This window comes from Stegostoma tigrinum, chromosome 11, assembly GCF_030684315.1.
Source record: "Stegostoma tigrinum isolate sSteTig4 chromosome 11, sSteTig4.hap1, whole genome shotgun sequence".
NCBI classification, from domain to species: domain Eukaryota; kingdom Metazoa; phylum Chordata; class Chondrichthyes; order Orectolobiformes; family Stegostomatidae; genus Stegostoma; species Stegostoma tigrinum.
The window spans coordinates 60,356,239-60,372,879 of record NC_081364.1 but is presented as its reverse complement, the minus strand read 5'-3'; the positions used below and the strand labels follow the sequence as shown (position 1 = coordinate 60,372,879).

The 16,641-nt window shown below is 42.0% G+C and overlaps 1 protein-coding gene across 2 annotated transcripts in view; it reads left to right on the top strand.

Moving 5' to 3' along the window:
* Positions 1-16,176, top strand: part of LOC125460306 (cullin-associated NEDD8-dissociated protein 1-like) — a 46,863-nt gene extending 30,687 nt beyond the window's left edge. For both annotated transcript variants that reach the window (XM_048547637.2, XM_048547638.2), the window contains exons 10-15: positions 27-1,532; positions 5,584-5,679; positions 8,926-9,095; positions 9,872-10,036; positions 10,513-10,620; positions 13,617-16,176. In XM_048547637.2, the coding sequence (XP_048403594.2) occupies positions 27-1,532; positions 5,584-5,679; positions 8,926-9,095; positions 9,872-10,036; positions 10,513-10,620; positions 13,617-13,844 (2,273 nt within the window). In that variant the 3' untranslated portion in view covers positions 13,845-16,176. The remainder of the gene's footprint in view (positions 1-26; positions 1,533-5,583; positions 5,680-8,925; positions 9,096-9,871; positions 10,037-10,512; positions 10,621-13,616) is intronic.
* Positions 16,177-16,641: the final 465 nt, after the last annotated feature.

Here is a 16,641-nt window from a genome sequence, read left to right as displayed (position 1 = left end):
TAAATAATCTCTTTTTCATTTTACAGGCATTATTTACTCTCTCACTGATAAATCAAGTACCTCAAACATGAAGATTGATGCACTGACCTTTTTCCATGTCATCCTTTGCAATCATCCACCAGAAGTGTTCCACCCTCACATCAAGACATTGTTGCCACCGACAATAGCCTGTATTAGTGATCCGTTCTACAAAATCACTTCTGAGGCCTTGCTCGTGACTCAGCAACTTGTAGAGGTAATCCGTCCACTGGACAAGCCTTGTTCATTTGATGCCAAGCCTTATGTGAAGGATCTGTTTAGTAGCACTTTAAAGAGATTGAAAGCTTCTGACATTGACCAAGAGGTGAAGGAGAGAGCGATAGCCTGCATGGGACAGATCATCTGTAATCTTGGAGACAGCCTAGGTGCTGACCTGAATCCCACGTTGCAGATTTTCCTTGAAAGACTGAAAAACGAGATCACCAGACTGACCACAGTCAAAACCTTAACTCTGATTGCAAGTTCTCCTTTAAAAATTGACCTACGTCCGATTCTTGGTGAGGGTGTTCCCATCCTGGCTTCCTTTCTTAGGAAAAACCAGCGTGCGCTGAAACTCAGTACTTTGGCGGCACTGGACATCCTGATTAAGAATTATGGTGACAGTCTTAAGCCAGTGATGATCGAGTCAGTTTTAAAGGAGCTTCCATCCCTGATTGGGGAGAGTGACATGCATGTCTCCCAGATGGCCGTTACCTTCCTAACATCATTGGCCAAAGTCTACCCATCATCGGTGTCCAAGATTGGTGGGTCCATATTGGTGGAATTGTTCAACCTAGTTCGTTCACCGCTGCTCCAAGGAGGGGCTCTGAATGCCATTTTAGACTTCTTCCAGGCTTTGGTGGTATCCAAGGCTCCCAACATGGGCTACATGGAGCTTCTGAAGCAGCTGACAGGAACTATCTATTCATCAGCCCAGTCGGGTGGCAGCGTAGTTTTGCACAAACAGGCCTATTATTCCGTGGCTAAATGTGTTGCTGCACTTACCTCGGCATGTCCAAAGGATGCCAATACCGTGGTGAACCAATTTGTCCAAGATGTGAAGAGTCCCAAATCGCCTGACTCTGTCCGCTTGCTGGCTCTACTTTCTTTGGGTGAGATCGGCCGCACCATGAATCTGAGCGCACAGAAAGAACTCAAGCTGGTGATCCTTGAAGCATTTTCGTCACCTAGCGAGGAAGTCAAGTCAGCGGCCTCCTATGCGTTGGGAAACATCAGTGTGGGAAACCTCAGTGAATATCTTCCCTTTATTCTCAAGGAGATCAGCAGCCAACCCAAGCGCCAGTACTTGTTGCTGCACTCATTGAAAGAAGTCATCAGCTCCTCACCAGCAGACAGCTTGAAATCTCACGTCCAGGACATTTGGGCCTTGCTGTTCAAAAACTGCGAGTGCGCTGAAGAGGGGACTCGGAATGTGGTGGCTGAATGTTTGGGAAAATTGACCCTCATCGACCCTGGCCACCTGTTGCCCAAGCTGAAAAAGCAGCTCACATCAGGTAAATATGGAAACAAGCTTATAGTGCATCAGGTTAAATCCGCTGACACCAAAATGGACTTTTTTATAGAAAAGTTGCATTTATGTAACATTTTTCCTGCTCGCTAGACAGTGTGCACAATTTTGCAGTCAACTTCTGAAATACCGTAATTTGTAAACTGTGAGATGAAACATGCACAGCAAGATGTCACAAACAACATGACATTGAGCTAAGTTTTTATTCCTTTTAATACTTGTGTATGACAGTCACTGGTTCAGCAGAGGGGCGACAGGAATCATATCAGTGTAATAGACTGACTGAATTGCTCTGTGTGCTTTGGTTGTAGACATGATGAACAAAAGCCTCTTTCTGAGCTGTAACTGACCCCCGGACAACAGAAAGAACCCACTAGCTCTTCCTCAAATTGTTTCTTTAGATCTTTTATGGGTTGACATTCCATTCAGAAGTTGATACCCATAGCAATGCAGCATTCCCATTGTAACTGCACTGGAGAGTGTCTTAAGTACAGAGAACCTTGTGATGCAGAGACTAAAGCACTGCCAACTGAGCCAACACTTTTTTCTGATCTGTTTCTCTTTGTCTGTATGTTCTGTCTACTCAGAGTTTTATGTATATTGTGCTGAGACACATTATTCAGATCGAAAAGTTGCTCCCACCTTCTGGGTAGATGGCATTAGGAAAAAAAAAAGGATAAATCTGAGTTCGAAATGATTGATAAATAGCCCACATGATGTGTTGAATCATATAGCCTAGGGAGTGATAGGAATTCATCCCTAATCTCAGTAAGATGCCCTCAGTACTGGACTTCAGTGTCCCTGGTTTTGAGAAGTGGGAATCTGAAATTCAAGTTTAGACAATTTGCCCGTGCAGCTTGCCGGAAACTAGTCTGCCCCTGACTCCGATGTGATAGTTTTGTGAGCCTAGTAGACTTGTTTGTGCTGATCAAATGAAGCTACTTGGTAAGGGTAGATCGGACAAACAGGCCAGGCCCCGTCATGGGCTACACCTTGGAAAGGGAGGAGGGAGTGCAAAATGGAACAAAATCACAATACCATAAAGCTCAAACAGAGAAGAAGATCAAGCCAGTTCCGTCCATGTGTACTGATGGAATTTGGACTGGTCTTCTCTCAACGTCTCTATCAATTTTTCATCCCTTTCTTAAGGAGCAGTGCTACCTCATCTGCAAAGTAGTTCTTAATAATATCTCTCTCCCTCCTTAATGAATAATGCTTCACCAATGAAAGATGTCACAACCCTGAATCAGCTAATTTCTGTGAAGGAAGCTACCATTCAGTAGAGTTTTATTTCTTGTCTCTAACATTGCTCAAATCTGGCAGATTTTGTGCAAAAAAAGTACTGTAATCCTAAAAACTAGCTCAGCCCCACTTATCAATATTCTAAGGAAGACAAATTTAACTCTGGTCACCATTGATGGAAATGGGCATTGAGTAAGTGTGTATTTATTAACTTATCTATTCTAAAGAACAAGTTAGTTTGGGTCAAGGAATTGAGCAGCACAGATAGATGAGTTTCACTTCAAATCTGTTCTAGTGTTTATCTGCATCTAAACCGTCTTGTATAATTCTACTTCCCTGCCCGTTCATCATGAATATTTCTTGTAACAGAACTTTCAGCAAGGATTTGTGACAGAGAAATCCCATTGTCAGCTAACTCCCTCTGAAGAAATTATTTCTCAACCAACCATTGATTTTGTTGCTTTGTTAATTAAATGCTTGTCCACTGTTGTTGAAAGTCCGCAAAATCTTGGAGACTGCTGCCAAATCGCCCCTTTTTCTTATTTTAGCTGAAGTGAAACAAGCACCAACTGCTCATGTTTTCTTAAAGCTTTAGCAAAGATCTGTAGCTCGGGTTGTGGGTGAAGTTGTTGACTTGCTTACCAAGCTGGCTTGTTTCCGTTCGGATGTATCGTCACCATGCGAGGTAACGTCATCAGTGAGGCCTCCAATGAAGCACTGTTGTTCTACTAAGCTTGGAACTTGTACTGTCGTGTCCATTATGGTGAATAGTGTCACGGACCAGACAGTATAAATTCCAAATGGAGTAGAACAATGTTGCTTTGTCAGAGGGCTTACTGATGATGATACCTAGCATGGTGACAAAATGTCTGAATGAAAACAAGCCAGCTTGGCGAGCGAGTCAACAATGTTTCTTAAATGTTAACCCTCATCCTAATACTGCATTTTTTCTGTTGCTTTTATACCCTTCCTGTAATGAGTATCTGCACTGTACAAGATGATCTAACTGGGCCAATGAAGAACTTTGTGATTAACTCTTTGCTCTATATGTACACTGTGCCATGTGGTCTTTTTAGGAAAGCAAGGATTCTAAAGCTGTTTTTATATCCTCATCTTGTCCTTATGCCTTTAAATGACTGATATGTGAGCAGCAAGATCTGCATGCTTCCTATTGTACTTAAAATGTTTATAATCTTGCCTTTGCCTAATTCTCCCTCCAACATGCATTACTTTTGTTTTCTAAATTGAATTGCATTTGTCCAACATTTTACAGTCTGTCAGTTTACAATACCCCTGGTTTTGTCACCAGCAAATTTTGATACTGTTGTCTCAACGTGCAAGGCACATTAATACAAGAGCACTCCCAATAGATTCATGTATATCATGCCATACTGACTGTACTGGACTATCAGCTCTGAGGCCATGAATTCAGATCTGACCATGGTGGATTTGAATTCAAGTCTAATAAATTGATTATAGGTAGAGCCAAGAGGTGACTCTATCTATAACTTCTCGCTGCCTGGGGAGGGCAGTGAACAGAATCAAAGACGCCTCCAGTCCCAGTTATAATCTCTTGCAACTTCTGCCTTCGGGCAAAAGAAACAAAAGCTTAGACACATACCAACAGATTCCAGAACAGCTTCTTCCCCACTGTTATTAGACTTCTGAATGGACCTCTCAAAGTTGAAATATGTTGATCTTGCTTTTTGTGCACCTTCTCTACAGCCGTAACATTGTATTTGTCGCACTATTCTATTACCCTACTGCGCTTTTTAATGGTATGATCTGCTGGGACTACGTGCAGAACAAAACTTTTCACTGTACCTAGTTACATGTGACAAAAATAGATCAAATCTGGTAATTTTGCAGACTGGTGTCTGGAAATAAATGATGAGAATGTTTCTGAATGATCACAACTCAAGTAAATCACTGTTTTCCCTGGCCTGTCAGCATTTGTTGATAGCATAGAGAAAGGAACACAAGGACTTTAAGATGATGAGCATAATGGTTTCTTACACTAAGGCTGTTTGTATACTGCAGATTGTTGGTTAAAAGGTGGTGAGATATATCACTGTATAAACTTGCTCAATTCTTGAAATTTTGAAACAACCTTATAAAATAGAGACAAATTTCAGGCAATTGACGGAATCACTTGCTTCCTCGGTTGTCATTGGCTGTTTTTACCATTGGCTTAACTCTTGGGGCAACTTGGGAAACTGTCTCGGACATTAAATGTTTGTCTCTTTATCCAACCCATAAACAAGACTGCTTTTTAGTGCATTCAGTGGACTTAGGGTTAACTATTCAGTTTGTGGCTTTGCTGCTCCACACCACTGGACATTTTTGTACCTTCCCTGAGTGAGACCTACCTTTCTTTTATTAAAAAAAAGGTATTTTTCAGCAGTTCAGTCTCTCTCAACTGATCTCTGTGCTGACACTTTCGCAGTCATCTCTCCCTCTATATTGAAATCCCACTTGGCGTTTGCAAAATTGAAATCTACCTAGCCGAGGATATTGTAGGATGTGGAGCAAAGGCAGCTAAGTAGCAGCTGAGCTGTAGATAAGCTGTGATTTATTTGAATGATGGAATAGGACAGAGGAGTTGAATGGGCTGCTCATGTTCCCATGCTTTTAAACCCACATCTTTTCACTATTCAGCTAAAATTGAAGGCATCTCTGTTCAAAAAGGGATTTTTTTCTCTCCAAACCATTGGGGCCAACAGTTGATGAATTATGAATGCTTTGTAGAAGGTTGTTCATTTGATTGCTTTAAGTTTCAAATTCTTTTCCCTCAGGTTCAGCCTACTCTCGAAGTACAGTGGTGACTGCTGTCAAGTTTACAATTTCAGACCATCCGCAGGGGATTGACCCTCTGCTGAAAGGCTGCATAGGTGAGTCTTGGCATTGGCAAATGGCTTCTGTCAGAAGGTACTGTGAGGGAGGGCACATTTGCGGTAATACATAATATGTAATGATCTTGTAATGTCTAAACGTAACAGAAATGCTGCATGTAGATTGTTTACCTGATGATCTGTTGGGAAAATGTCGGTCATTTTTCAAATGGCAGCCAGTGATCGGTGCTTGAACTGATTTATTTGCAATGTATAAAAATAAGTTAAATGAGGGAAATAAATGGAACACCTCCCCCATTATGTGAAGATCGCAAATGTAGCTGGGTGGGTGAACTGTGAGGAGGAAGCTTCAATGTGATTTGGATAAGTTGAGTGAGGGGACATAAACATGGCAGATGTGCATAATGTGGATAAATATGTGGTCATCCACTTTAGCAAAAGCAGGAAGGCAGATTATTATCTGGTGATAAATTGGCAAAGGAGGAGATGCAACAAGACCCGAGTGTTCTTTTGCAGCAGGCACTGAAAGTAAGCCTCCCAGCTACAGCAGGCAGTGAAGAAGGCAAATGGTATATTAGCTTTTATAGCGAGAGGATTCCAGTGTAGGAGCAGGAATGTCTTGCTATAAATGTGCAGGGCTAGGTGAGACCACGTTGAATCTCAGATAAAAAGATGAAGTCTGCATACAATGCTCTGGCTACAGAGGCAGTGCAGCAAAGATTTGCCAGACTATGTTTGAAGAGAATTGGTCAGCTCTGTATTTACTGGAGGTTAGAATGAGGGTGATCTCATAGAAACCTATAAAATCCTACTGTGATTAGACAGGGTAAACACAGTGTTTACCCTTTCAACTTGATTTAAGTTCTGACGTCTCTGGAGTGGGACTTGACTTGAACCCATGACCTTCCAGCCCAGCAGAGAGTGCAATACTCGAAGTTCTGTTTTTAAAAAAAATTGTCCTGAACTACTACTCTCAGTTGGCAGCCGATAACTTGGTACAGTCTGAAATGCTGCAGGAATGCTGTATGCTAGGTTGAGCATTGCTCAATTAAGCTCATTAAATTCCAGCCATGTTCCGATTCTAGTGAATCTCTGTGTCACATCATTGGGCCTCCTATTGAGTGAGAATGTGCCAGTGCCAGGCTTTGTTTGTCTGTTTGCAGTCAGGTGACAATAGGATTGTTGCCCCTGGGTGTTACTATTTTGCTGTCCAGTGAATACTCTTCCTAAGATTTCATCTCCATGCACCAGCCCTTCCAGAATGCATCAGCCCCTCACTGGGATTCTGTTTCACAGGTGTTCAGTGCTGAAGCAGCTGTTCCTCATCAGATTGGAAACTCTTAAAATTTATTTTGTTCTCTGCATGTAGCTATCATTGGCTAGGCCAGCATTTCTTGCTCATCCCGAATTGATTTGGAGAAGGTGGTAGTGAGATGCAATCTTGACTCACTGCATTCTGTGTAGTCTAGGTGCACCCACAGTGTCAGTGATACAGTACAGAAGAGAGCATTTGGCCCATTGACTATGCACATATCTACACTAGTCCACTTTGTAGCACTTGGTCCATAGTCTTGAATGTTATGATGTTTCAGGTGCTCATCTACGTACTTTTTATAGTTGAAGGTTCCTCCAATGCACTGTAAGCCTGCCTGTCACCTTTTAAAATTACGCTCCCTCTTTCTATTGACGCTTCAACTAAGGGAAGAAGCGTTTCTTATCCCATGTCCATGCCCCTCATAATCTCGTATACATCAATCAGGATGCCCCCTCAGCCTTCTCTGCTTTAAGGAAAACAACCAGAGCCCTATCTAGCCTCTCCTTATAGCTAAACTGTTCCAACCCAGGTAATATTTCTCGAGTACTCCCTTGTCTTGTTATTTTTTCCAAAGTACATCACCTCTCACTTACTTACATAGTTAAAATTCCATCTGTCACTGATCTGCTCATAAGACCAACCTGTCTGTATCTTAATGTAACCTCGGGTTTCTTTCTCTCCTCTATCAACCACTCGGCCTATATTCATGTCATCCGCAAATGTACTTAGCACCACCCTACCCTGAAACTTCCACATAGATTTTGAATATAGATAAAATCTTATCACCCCCACCCCCACCAATTCTGTGCCACAAAGTCAATTTTAGATCCATGTTAGCCTGGATCCTGTGTGCATTTACCTTCTTTATCAGTCTCCCATGTGGGACCTTGTCAAAGTCCTTGCTGAAATCCATACACTACGTCAACTGTTCTCCTCTCATCTGCACGTTTGATCACCTCCTCCAAAATCAATCAGATTTGTGAGGCATGACCTCCCTTTGACAAAGCCATGCTGACTGCCCTATCCAAACTTGTCCCTTCAAGTGGTGATTAATGCTGTCCTTCAGTGCTGTTAGGCATTGGAGTTCCAGAATTTTGACCTGGTGTCATTCTTTCACTGATATAATTCCAGTTCATGATAGTGACGTGGAAGTGAATTTGCAGTTGCCGCTTTGATATGTCTGCTGCCTTTGTCTTTCTATATGTGTGCGCAGGTGTTTTTATTTGGAGAAGCCTTGGGGCTTGGTAAATCTGCATCGAGACTTGGCAACCACTTTAATATCTGCCTGACATTCTTTTCTGCTGCTAGTTGCCTGTTCTGTTCTGTGAGACACGGATGCCAAAGGTGCATTTCACTTCCTGAATGTTGCCAGTTTATTCAAACGATGGAGCCTCATGGTTAAGAACTTGGGAATATCCTCACCCAAAACCCAGACTTAGTTTCCATATTGAACCCACCGGGGTGTACCTTTGGGATCAGACCTTGGGGTCACACAGATGGCTGTGGAGTTTATCTGAATGTTCACCATTGCAATGCCCCTTTAAATCACCACAGATTATATGCTGTGCAGGGCCTAACTGGACAACTTGTGAGGTCTGGATCATGTTCTGTAAAGCTCAGTGAAGAGGTGCGTGGTTTTTTATTTAAAAGCTGCCAATCTGAATAGCCCCTGCTCTCGCACCCTTTTCATTCTGAGCTGACCTGGTTCTCCACACTGTAGGATCACAATAGAAAAAAATGTTTGGGATACAAGATGCGCATTGCTGTCTCAGCATGATGAACTTTGAACTGATCAGTAAGCTGTTGCTAAGTTGGTTGCCACCTGCTGGCTGGCCCAGGTAGTGCTTTTTCCCATGCTGAGCCGAGCAGCGATAGCAGCTGTTGGGAGAGTAGAGTTTTTGTTTTTAGAAGAGAATGATTATGCCATGCTGATCTGCTGTCCTAACGTTTCCCTTTTTTTATTTTTACAGGTGACTTTTTGCGGACCCTGCAGGACCCTGATCTCAATGTCCGGCGCGTTGCCTTGGTGATGTTCAATTGTGCAGCTCACAATAAGCCTTCCCTAATTAGAGACTTGCTAGAGACGGTGCTTCCACAGCTATACAACGAAACCAAGGTCAGGAAGGAGCTCATCAGGGAGGTAAGCACACCAGACAGGAGGATTGAAAACAAAGCTGAACTAAATATCGTTGCATCACCTCTCTTGCTGTCCCAAGTGTGGCTGCCAACGTACACAGCAAAGTCCCATTTAGTGACGTGGTAATGGCTACATTAAATCAGGCCATTTGACAGAGACACTGACCATAACTCCTGTCCTGTTCACTATCGAGTTGCACCATCTTGCCCCCAAATGACAGGGCAGATGGTGCTGACGCTTTTAATTTGAGAAACTGTACTCCTGATGACAGTGTTGCACTGCTTTACTGGAATGTCAGGCTGGATTTTGGACTTTGAGTCTGGATTGGAACTTGAACCTAAAATGCAAAACCGAGTTGTGTGTGCTACCAGGTGGTTCAGAGTCCTTCCTCATGAGTCCCCAGTACACTACTGGGAAGAGGTTGAAAAATTACTCTGTCAAATCACTTTTCCTTTCCCATTGTTACTGGTGTGATTAGTCCCTGGGCAGAGTAACAGAGACCTGATTGGTGTCTCCTACTCACTCCTTGACTTCGAGTTTATGGATAATGTCCCAAGGTCCCTATCACCAATGGGTACAAATCCAGTAATTTTTCTATCTTTAGGTTTGTTGTCATCTAATTTTAAAAATGTTACACCTATTGTAATATTTCCAAGAAGTTAACTTTGTTAGGAATTATCAATGATGAAATGTGGCTTTGTTTACTGTCACACTGTTCCACTAATTTGGACCCACTTGCACTGTTAATCCTTCATTTTCCTTTTGTACTTTTCCCCCAGGTAGAAATGGGACCTTTCAAACACACGGTAGATGATGGGCTTGACATTCGGAAAGCTGCTTTTGAATGCATGTATACCTTGCTGGATAGTTGCCTTGATCGGCTGGACATTTTTGAGTTTCTCAACCATGTGGAAGATGGCTTGAAGGATCACTATGATATCAAGGTGAATGTGCTTATCCATAAATATGTGCTCCTGTGTGGGTGATGAGTGGGCAGAGACCTGGTGATGGCAGGCAGTGGGCAGAGGTGCAGCGACAGGCAGACAAGAGTCAGACCCTAGTCCACTCTGTTATGAATAGATGGAGGCTGGAGGTTCTGGCAGTTGAGTGGGCAGGTTTGAGGTCTGTGTTCAGGTAACTTGCTCAAAATGAGCTGATTCAAGGCAACAAGGTATTCATCTTTGAATTCATATAATTTCACCTATTAAAAAGGAGAAGCAGATCCCTTTTGTTCTCCTGTGTTTGGACTCTAATAGCAGATATGCAAGCACACTCAGCCAGCCAGCCTGCCTGCCTGACTGATTTATGTTGCTGTGACTGTGCAATCTATTTCTCAGTCCTGCACAACCCACTAATGTGAATGTCTTATTTCCCATCCCTTCTGAAGTAGCTGAACTCTACTCTTCTCCCTGTTATGCAGATGCTGACTTTCATCATGTTAGCACGGCTATCAACTGTTAGCCCCAGTGCAGTGCTTCAGAGGTTAGACAGGCTGGTGGAGCCCCTGCGTGCAACCTGCACTACTAAGGTGAGTTCTTCAATTTTTATTTCATGGGATGAATGTGTTGCTGACAAGGCCAATGTTTTTTTTTCACCTCTGTCATTACCTTTTGAAGGATGTTGTGAGCCTCCTCCTTGAACCATTTGCGGCACACATCATTTAAGTGCACACAGTGCGTTGGGAATGGTGCTACAGGTTATTGACCCAGTGACAGTCAAAGAAAGGTGTTATGTGTCCAAGTCAGGCTGGTGAGGCTTGAAAGGGAACTTGTAGGTGATGTGAAAGTCATGTGTTTGTGATCCTTGATCTGTTGGAGGAGCCTTGCTGCAAACAGTACGCATTACTGGACTTTAGATGGTGGAAAGCAGTGGATGAAGGGCCGGTCAAGTGAGCTGCTTTGTCCTGAATGTGTCAAGCTTCCTTCGGAGTTAAAGCTGCCCTTATCAAGGCAGGTGGAAAGTATCCTGATATGTGCCATGTAAACAGTGCGGAGGCATGAGGGGTCAGGAAGCAAGTCAATTGCTGCAGAATTCCTGGTCTTTGACCTGATTTTTGTAGCCACAGAATTTATGTGGCTTGTTCAGTTTCTGATAAATTCTGTGATAGTATTGAATGTTAAGGAGATGGCTGTCAAGAATAATTGGAAATGTGAAATTCAATATAAAACAGAGCGGCTGTTGTTTTTGATGGCTAAATGGCTTACTTCTGCTCCTCTTTCACATTTTTGTATCCGTTTGTGGTTGAGCCTAGGAAAGCACCCTGAGAACCTACTGCTGCAATGTACGAGAATCGAGATGACTGGTTTCTAAGAGTCTCATGTCTTTGCTACAGATTATTGAATGTTTGAGGATTAATGCAATACCCATTGAATAACTGGCTAGCAACAAACTTGCTGGATTTGAATCTTAAACTGCTTTCCCTCCCTCCCCTCCCATGTTAGAGTGTAGGGAAAAGAAACTGAAAGGAGGCTGAAATAGTGTTGGTTGATGCATACTGGGTGGAGTGCGCTAAATATGCTGAATTTCCTTTCCTAATTCTACATTTCAGGTTTTATTGCAATGTAGAGACAAATAGGTGCTTGTCCAAAGTGAAGCCAGTTCAAAAATCTTACTCTTCCTCCATCACTGTTTTCCATATACTTCTACTTCTTCACTCATCAGCTGTAACTTAACGATAACAATTCCACTCTCAGTACTAACTCCTATCCCTTCCTGGACAATGATTCCCACCAAAAATTGTCAAGTTATATTTCCCAAGCCTTCATTGTCATCTCCTTCCAAGAACTCCCTTCTCAATATTCCTCAACCCAGTACAGCCTATTTCTTAGATAGTAGGAATGGAAGATTGTGGAAAATCAGCAATAACAAGGTGTAGAGCTGGATGAACACAGCAGGCCAAGCAGCATCATAGGAGCAGGAAAGCTGACATTTCGGGCCTAACCCTTCTTAAGAAGGGTTTAGACCCGAAGCATCAGCTTTCCTGCTCCTATGATGCTGCTTGGCCTGCTGTGTTCATCCAGATCTACACCATGTTATCTCAGCCTTTTTCTTGTGCTCTTCTAAGATCCAGAGAACACTGTCCTAGTAGACTCCTCTTGTAAGACTGTGTTTTTGTTGTGTGGAACTGATTTCTTTCATCTGACGAAAGATGACTGGACTCGGCATAAACTCTGCTTTCTCTTCACAGATGCTGCCAGACATGCAGTTTCTCTAAATTTCTTTTTTGTTTCTTCATGCCTTTGTTTTCTCTGCTCTTGCTTAGTTCTTTCCCACTTATGCCCCAATCTTTCTAAAGTCAACTGTCCCTAACTATCTGCTTAGATGCTCAATCCTGTTTAAACTCCCATCCCCACCCGGATTAGATGCTAAGACCCTTGCTGCTTCCCCACCCAGTCCCATCTGCCACCACGTTTCTGTATCTTGGCTGAACTTGTTCTTTCTTTGAATAATTTCTTCTTTAATTTTACTCATTTCCTCCCTTAGTAATAGGTGTCGTATTGGCTGTGTGAAATTGATTCACTCCATATCTCTTCATCCAGTATATCCAGTTTGTTGAAGGGAATGTTTCCAGCTTTTGACCTGAACTGGAAAACTTAATCAGCTTCACTTCCAGTTTTCATGCTTTGTTTCACTTTACATGATCCTTCTCATACTCTTCCCTTCCTCAACTTTTTTTTGTCTCTATTTCTGAGGTTAAACTTATTAATAAGTTTTCTGTGAATTTAAAAATAACTGTTGCTGTACAAACTGAGCAGGTCTGGCAGCGTTTGTGAAGAGTGAAAGTGTTTAGATTTCAAGTCCATTATGACTCTTCTACAGACCTCAAGTTCAGAATGGAGATCTACATGAGCCAATTGACTGTAACAGATACCTAAACAACTTCAAGTTGCTTCCTGTATGGACACTCTTCCATTCTCTCAGTTGTGCCATCTTGGACACGTGTCCAAAGTGTCACCTGTCATACCAATATTTGATGGCTAGTGTTTCTTTTTACTTACATGAGCAGGCCCCAAATACGTAGAAGATAGGGGCAGGAGTAGGCCATTCAATCCCTTGAGCCTGTTCCACCATTTACTATGATTGCAACTGATAACCGTCACAAACTCTTTGATCCATTTAGCCCTAAGAACTATATCGAACTCATTGCCAAAAAACTCAAATGTTTTGGTCTCAACTACTTTCTATAGTAATGAATTACATGGGCTCACCACTCTCCTCTGGGTGAAGATATTGCTCATTATTAAGACACCTTGAGATGTCTAGTTATTGTGAAAATCAAGTATGGTTGATGTGTCTCTTGACGGAATTAACTTCATTTCCTTCACATCTCTCTCATTCCCTTGAAATCTTACCCAAAGAGGAACAAAACTGGACAGTATGTTCAACTGTGGCCTAACCAGTGGTTTGTGTAAGTTTTTAATATGACCTCGATTCGACTTCTGTATTTCTCCACATTGACAAGCCCACATTTCCCGGGGCTATCGGAGAGACAAGGTTCTTATGCTATGTTACATCCTCTTGCAGGTAAAGGCTAACTCAGTGAAACAGGAATTTGAGAAGCAAGATGAGCTGAAGCGCTCAGCAATGAGGGCAGTAGCAGCTTTACTCACAATCCCAGAGGCTGAGAAGAGTGCACTGATGGCAGAGTTCCAGTCACAGATTCGGTCTAACCCTGAGATGGCGGCTATTTTCGAAAGCATCCAGAAAGACAACGTATCCGCAAGTAGTACAGAAACAATGGACCTCAGCTAAAACATGCAAACCAAAAGGATCTGAAGATGCTTTGGCTTCATAACTAACTCCTGTGTGAAATATTATTTATATCTTGCCATTTGGATTTTTTTCCTGTTGTTGCAGCCCCAGCTATCAGCATAATAGTTGGTATTATGGTTTGGCTGTCTGTGTTGCTTTTGCATGACTTTTTTGTTTCTGGATATTAATGTTCACTATATGGTCCATATAGTATTCCCTTTACCCATCACCCAGCTAGTATTAAAATGTTGGGGGTCTCAATGGTGACTGATGGTTGTACTCAGATTTGCTTCTCTCAACCACATCCCTTTGGGAAGAAAGAAGACTGGGCTGTGTGTGTGCTGAGGGAGGAAAGGAAGGAGTAATGAGAGAATGTAAGGTCTTATGTAGCATCACTCAAGTGATTGCGTCATGAGCCACACAATAAAATTGGCGAATGTACTGGTGACCTTATCACCCTAACCAAAGAAGAATTTCAAATCTATCAGTGCATGACCTCAGTTCCAGATAGCATGTTCATACTACTATCTGGAAGATTCCACAACCTAAAAGGTCCAAATATTGGACTGCAAGCACCAAAGGATGTTCACATTTTAAAAGACAGGATAGAATTGATTGTAGGAAGATGCATTGAGTATGGGTGAGGAAATTGGCCTGAGGAGGAAGAAAATGTTTAACTTGATGAATAATGCCAGACAACAGTTACAAACTAATGATTCTTGTTCTGACCTCGAGTAACAATAACTGTGTAAACGCAGTGACAGTAACCGGTATGACATGCAAATTGACAGTTGCTATTCTGTATGGATAAACATTTTTTTTTCTGGTCTCTCGGCTAGGAAATCCTGGGTGCTTTCAGGCAGTTGTAGCTGAGAGCACCATTGCCTTACTTCCATGGATTTTCATGGGTTGTTAATGCAAGATTTATTGAATTATCCACGTGGCCCAGTTGAACCTTTGTGTCAGTGTTGCTACACAGCAACCTGTACTCTTCCCCAGGCTCCACAAACAGATTGTATTTCTCAGTCTTGGTCACTTAACTTTAACAGAAGGAATCTCAGCTGTTCATAATCTCTCATGCTTTTCCAGCCATGTATTTACTTCTGGGTAAATATAATTAAGGAATGCACAGTGATTTCATGGCCTGTTGTATTCCTTATCCCAGACAAAACTACTCTTCTTGCTATGAGGTGTATTCTCATTTTTTATTATAATAGAGGAAGTAAATTTGAAGGTATGAGTATCTAGCTGTTGACCTGTGAGAAATGAACCTTGGTGCTCAAGTATAGTATGTTCCATGAGTGGTACTCACTACATATTTCCTTCCACAAGCTTTCCTTTGATCCATGATCAATGTGTGGTGTCCTTAGAAGTCAGGAACCTTTTTTTTTCCACAGCCAGATTCTTCTGTTGAGGATTTTTTGGACTGAATGTGTGCTTATGCTGTTAGGTGAGTTTGGTTCTTACAGATTCAACTATTGGAGGGGAGAAATACATTGGTTTCAGAGCATTTGATTTTACTATGTGGGAGCAGTTCATAGGATTGAAATGGTGAACTGCTGGTGGAAGTTCTCCCTACCCCAATCACCTGAATTGACCTGAACTCAGTGCCAATACAGACTGCATTTAAAGCACATGCACACTCAAAGGCATAGCTAAGTGGGCTATTGCATCTTGCTCTCTATTTAAGCTTAAAAATAAATTCAGTGAATTGGACAAAGTCCGTTCGCTGCAATGCACTGTTAGATCTGGGATCTGAGGTGAAGTAGCCTACTTAGGGTCCTCATGTAAATTTTCAGGTACGTGTCAGTATTGGATTTAGAGTTTAGCAAAACTGGGAGACAGTGGATGCAGCGATGATGATCAACACCTAGATGTCTCCAGCACAGCTTGTAAATATATCACCTATTAGTTTCAAATGTGCTACTGGCATCTAGTGTCGCTAAACTGATACTGTGGCAGCTGTCATATGCACTGAATTGTGTCAGCAGGTGGTTTGTTTGATCTTGTGCCCAGTTGAAATTTTGGCTGCTGATTGTGCATTGGTTTAGATTGAGTGTTGCTAATATGTCTGGTGGTTTCTTGAGTCCATCAGCTTAGAATACAAGATGACTTGAATGATTTTGCCAGCTATAAATGTTCTTTGAACCTGATCAGCCACAAAGTGCACTGGAAAACTGCCACAGAAAGCAATTATAGTGACTCATTTGCAACTTCTCCAGTTTTTTTTTAAAAAGTCAAAGGCAATTGTCAATATGGAGTGTTATATTAATAAAGTTTAAGAATATTTTGGAGCAAGTGGTATTATAAAAATAAAGGTTGAAGCACGGGCTTCTTTGTGTGCATTATTGTCTTTTGTGTATGCCTCATATCTGGGTAACCTTCTCACTGCAGCAGGGTGTAGCCTACCTGTTTAAAACATTGCAGCTAGAGAGTTGAATGCAGGAACAGCAATCAAAATGGCTCAAGGTAAGTAAGTGGGCTGTACTAGAGCCAGGTGAATAGACTGATCATATAATCCTTATAATCCTACCACTTCGCTCAGCACTAGTATGACAATTAGTCATTATCAGCTGGTAGCTATGAATATCAAAAGTAAACCAGGTTCCCAGGGTACAATGTTGATACCAACATTGTGAAGATTCAGAAGTAGTGTTCCAGCACAGATGTTAAGAAAGAATGCAAGATGGAAGTTTGACAGCCTTGAGCCAGTACATAGGGAATGTGGCTGCTGTCACCACAATATGAAAATACAGAAATGTCAAGTGACTGATAATTTCAACAAAAGCAATCAATA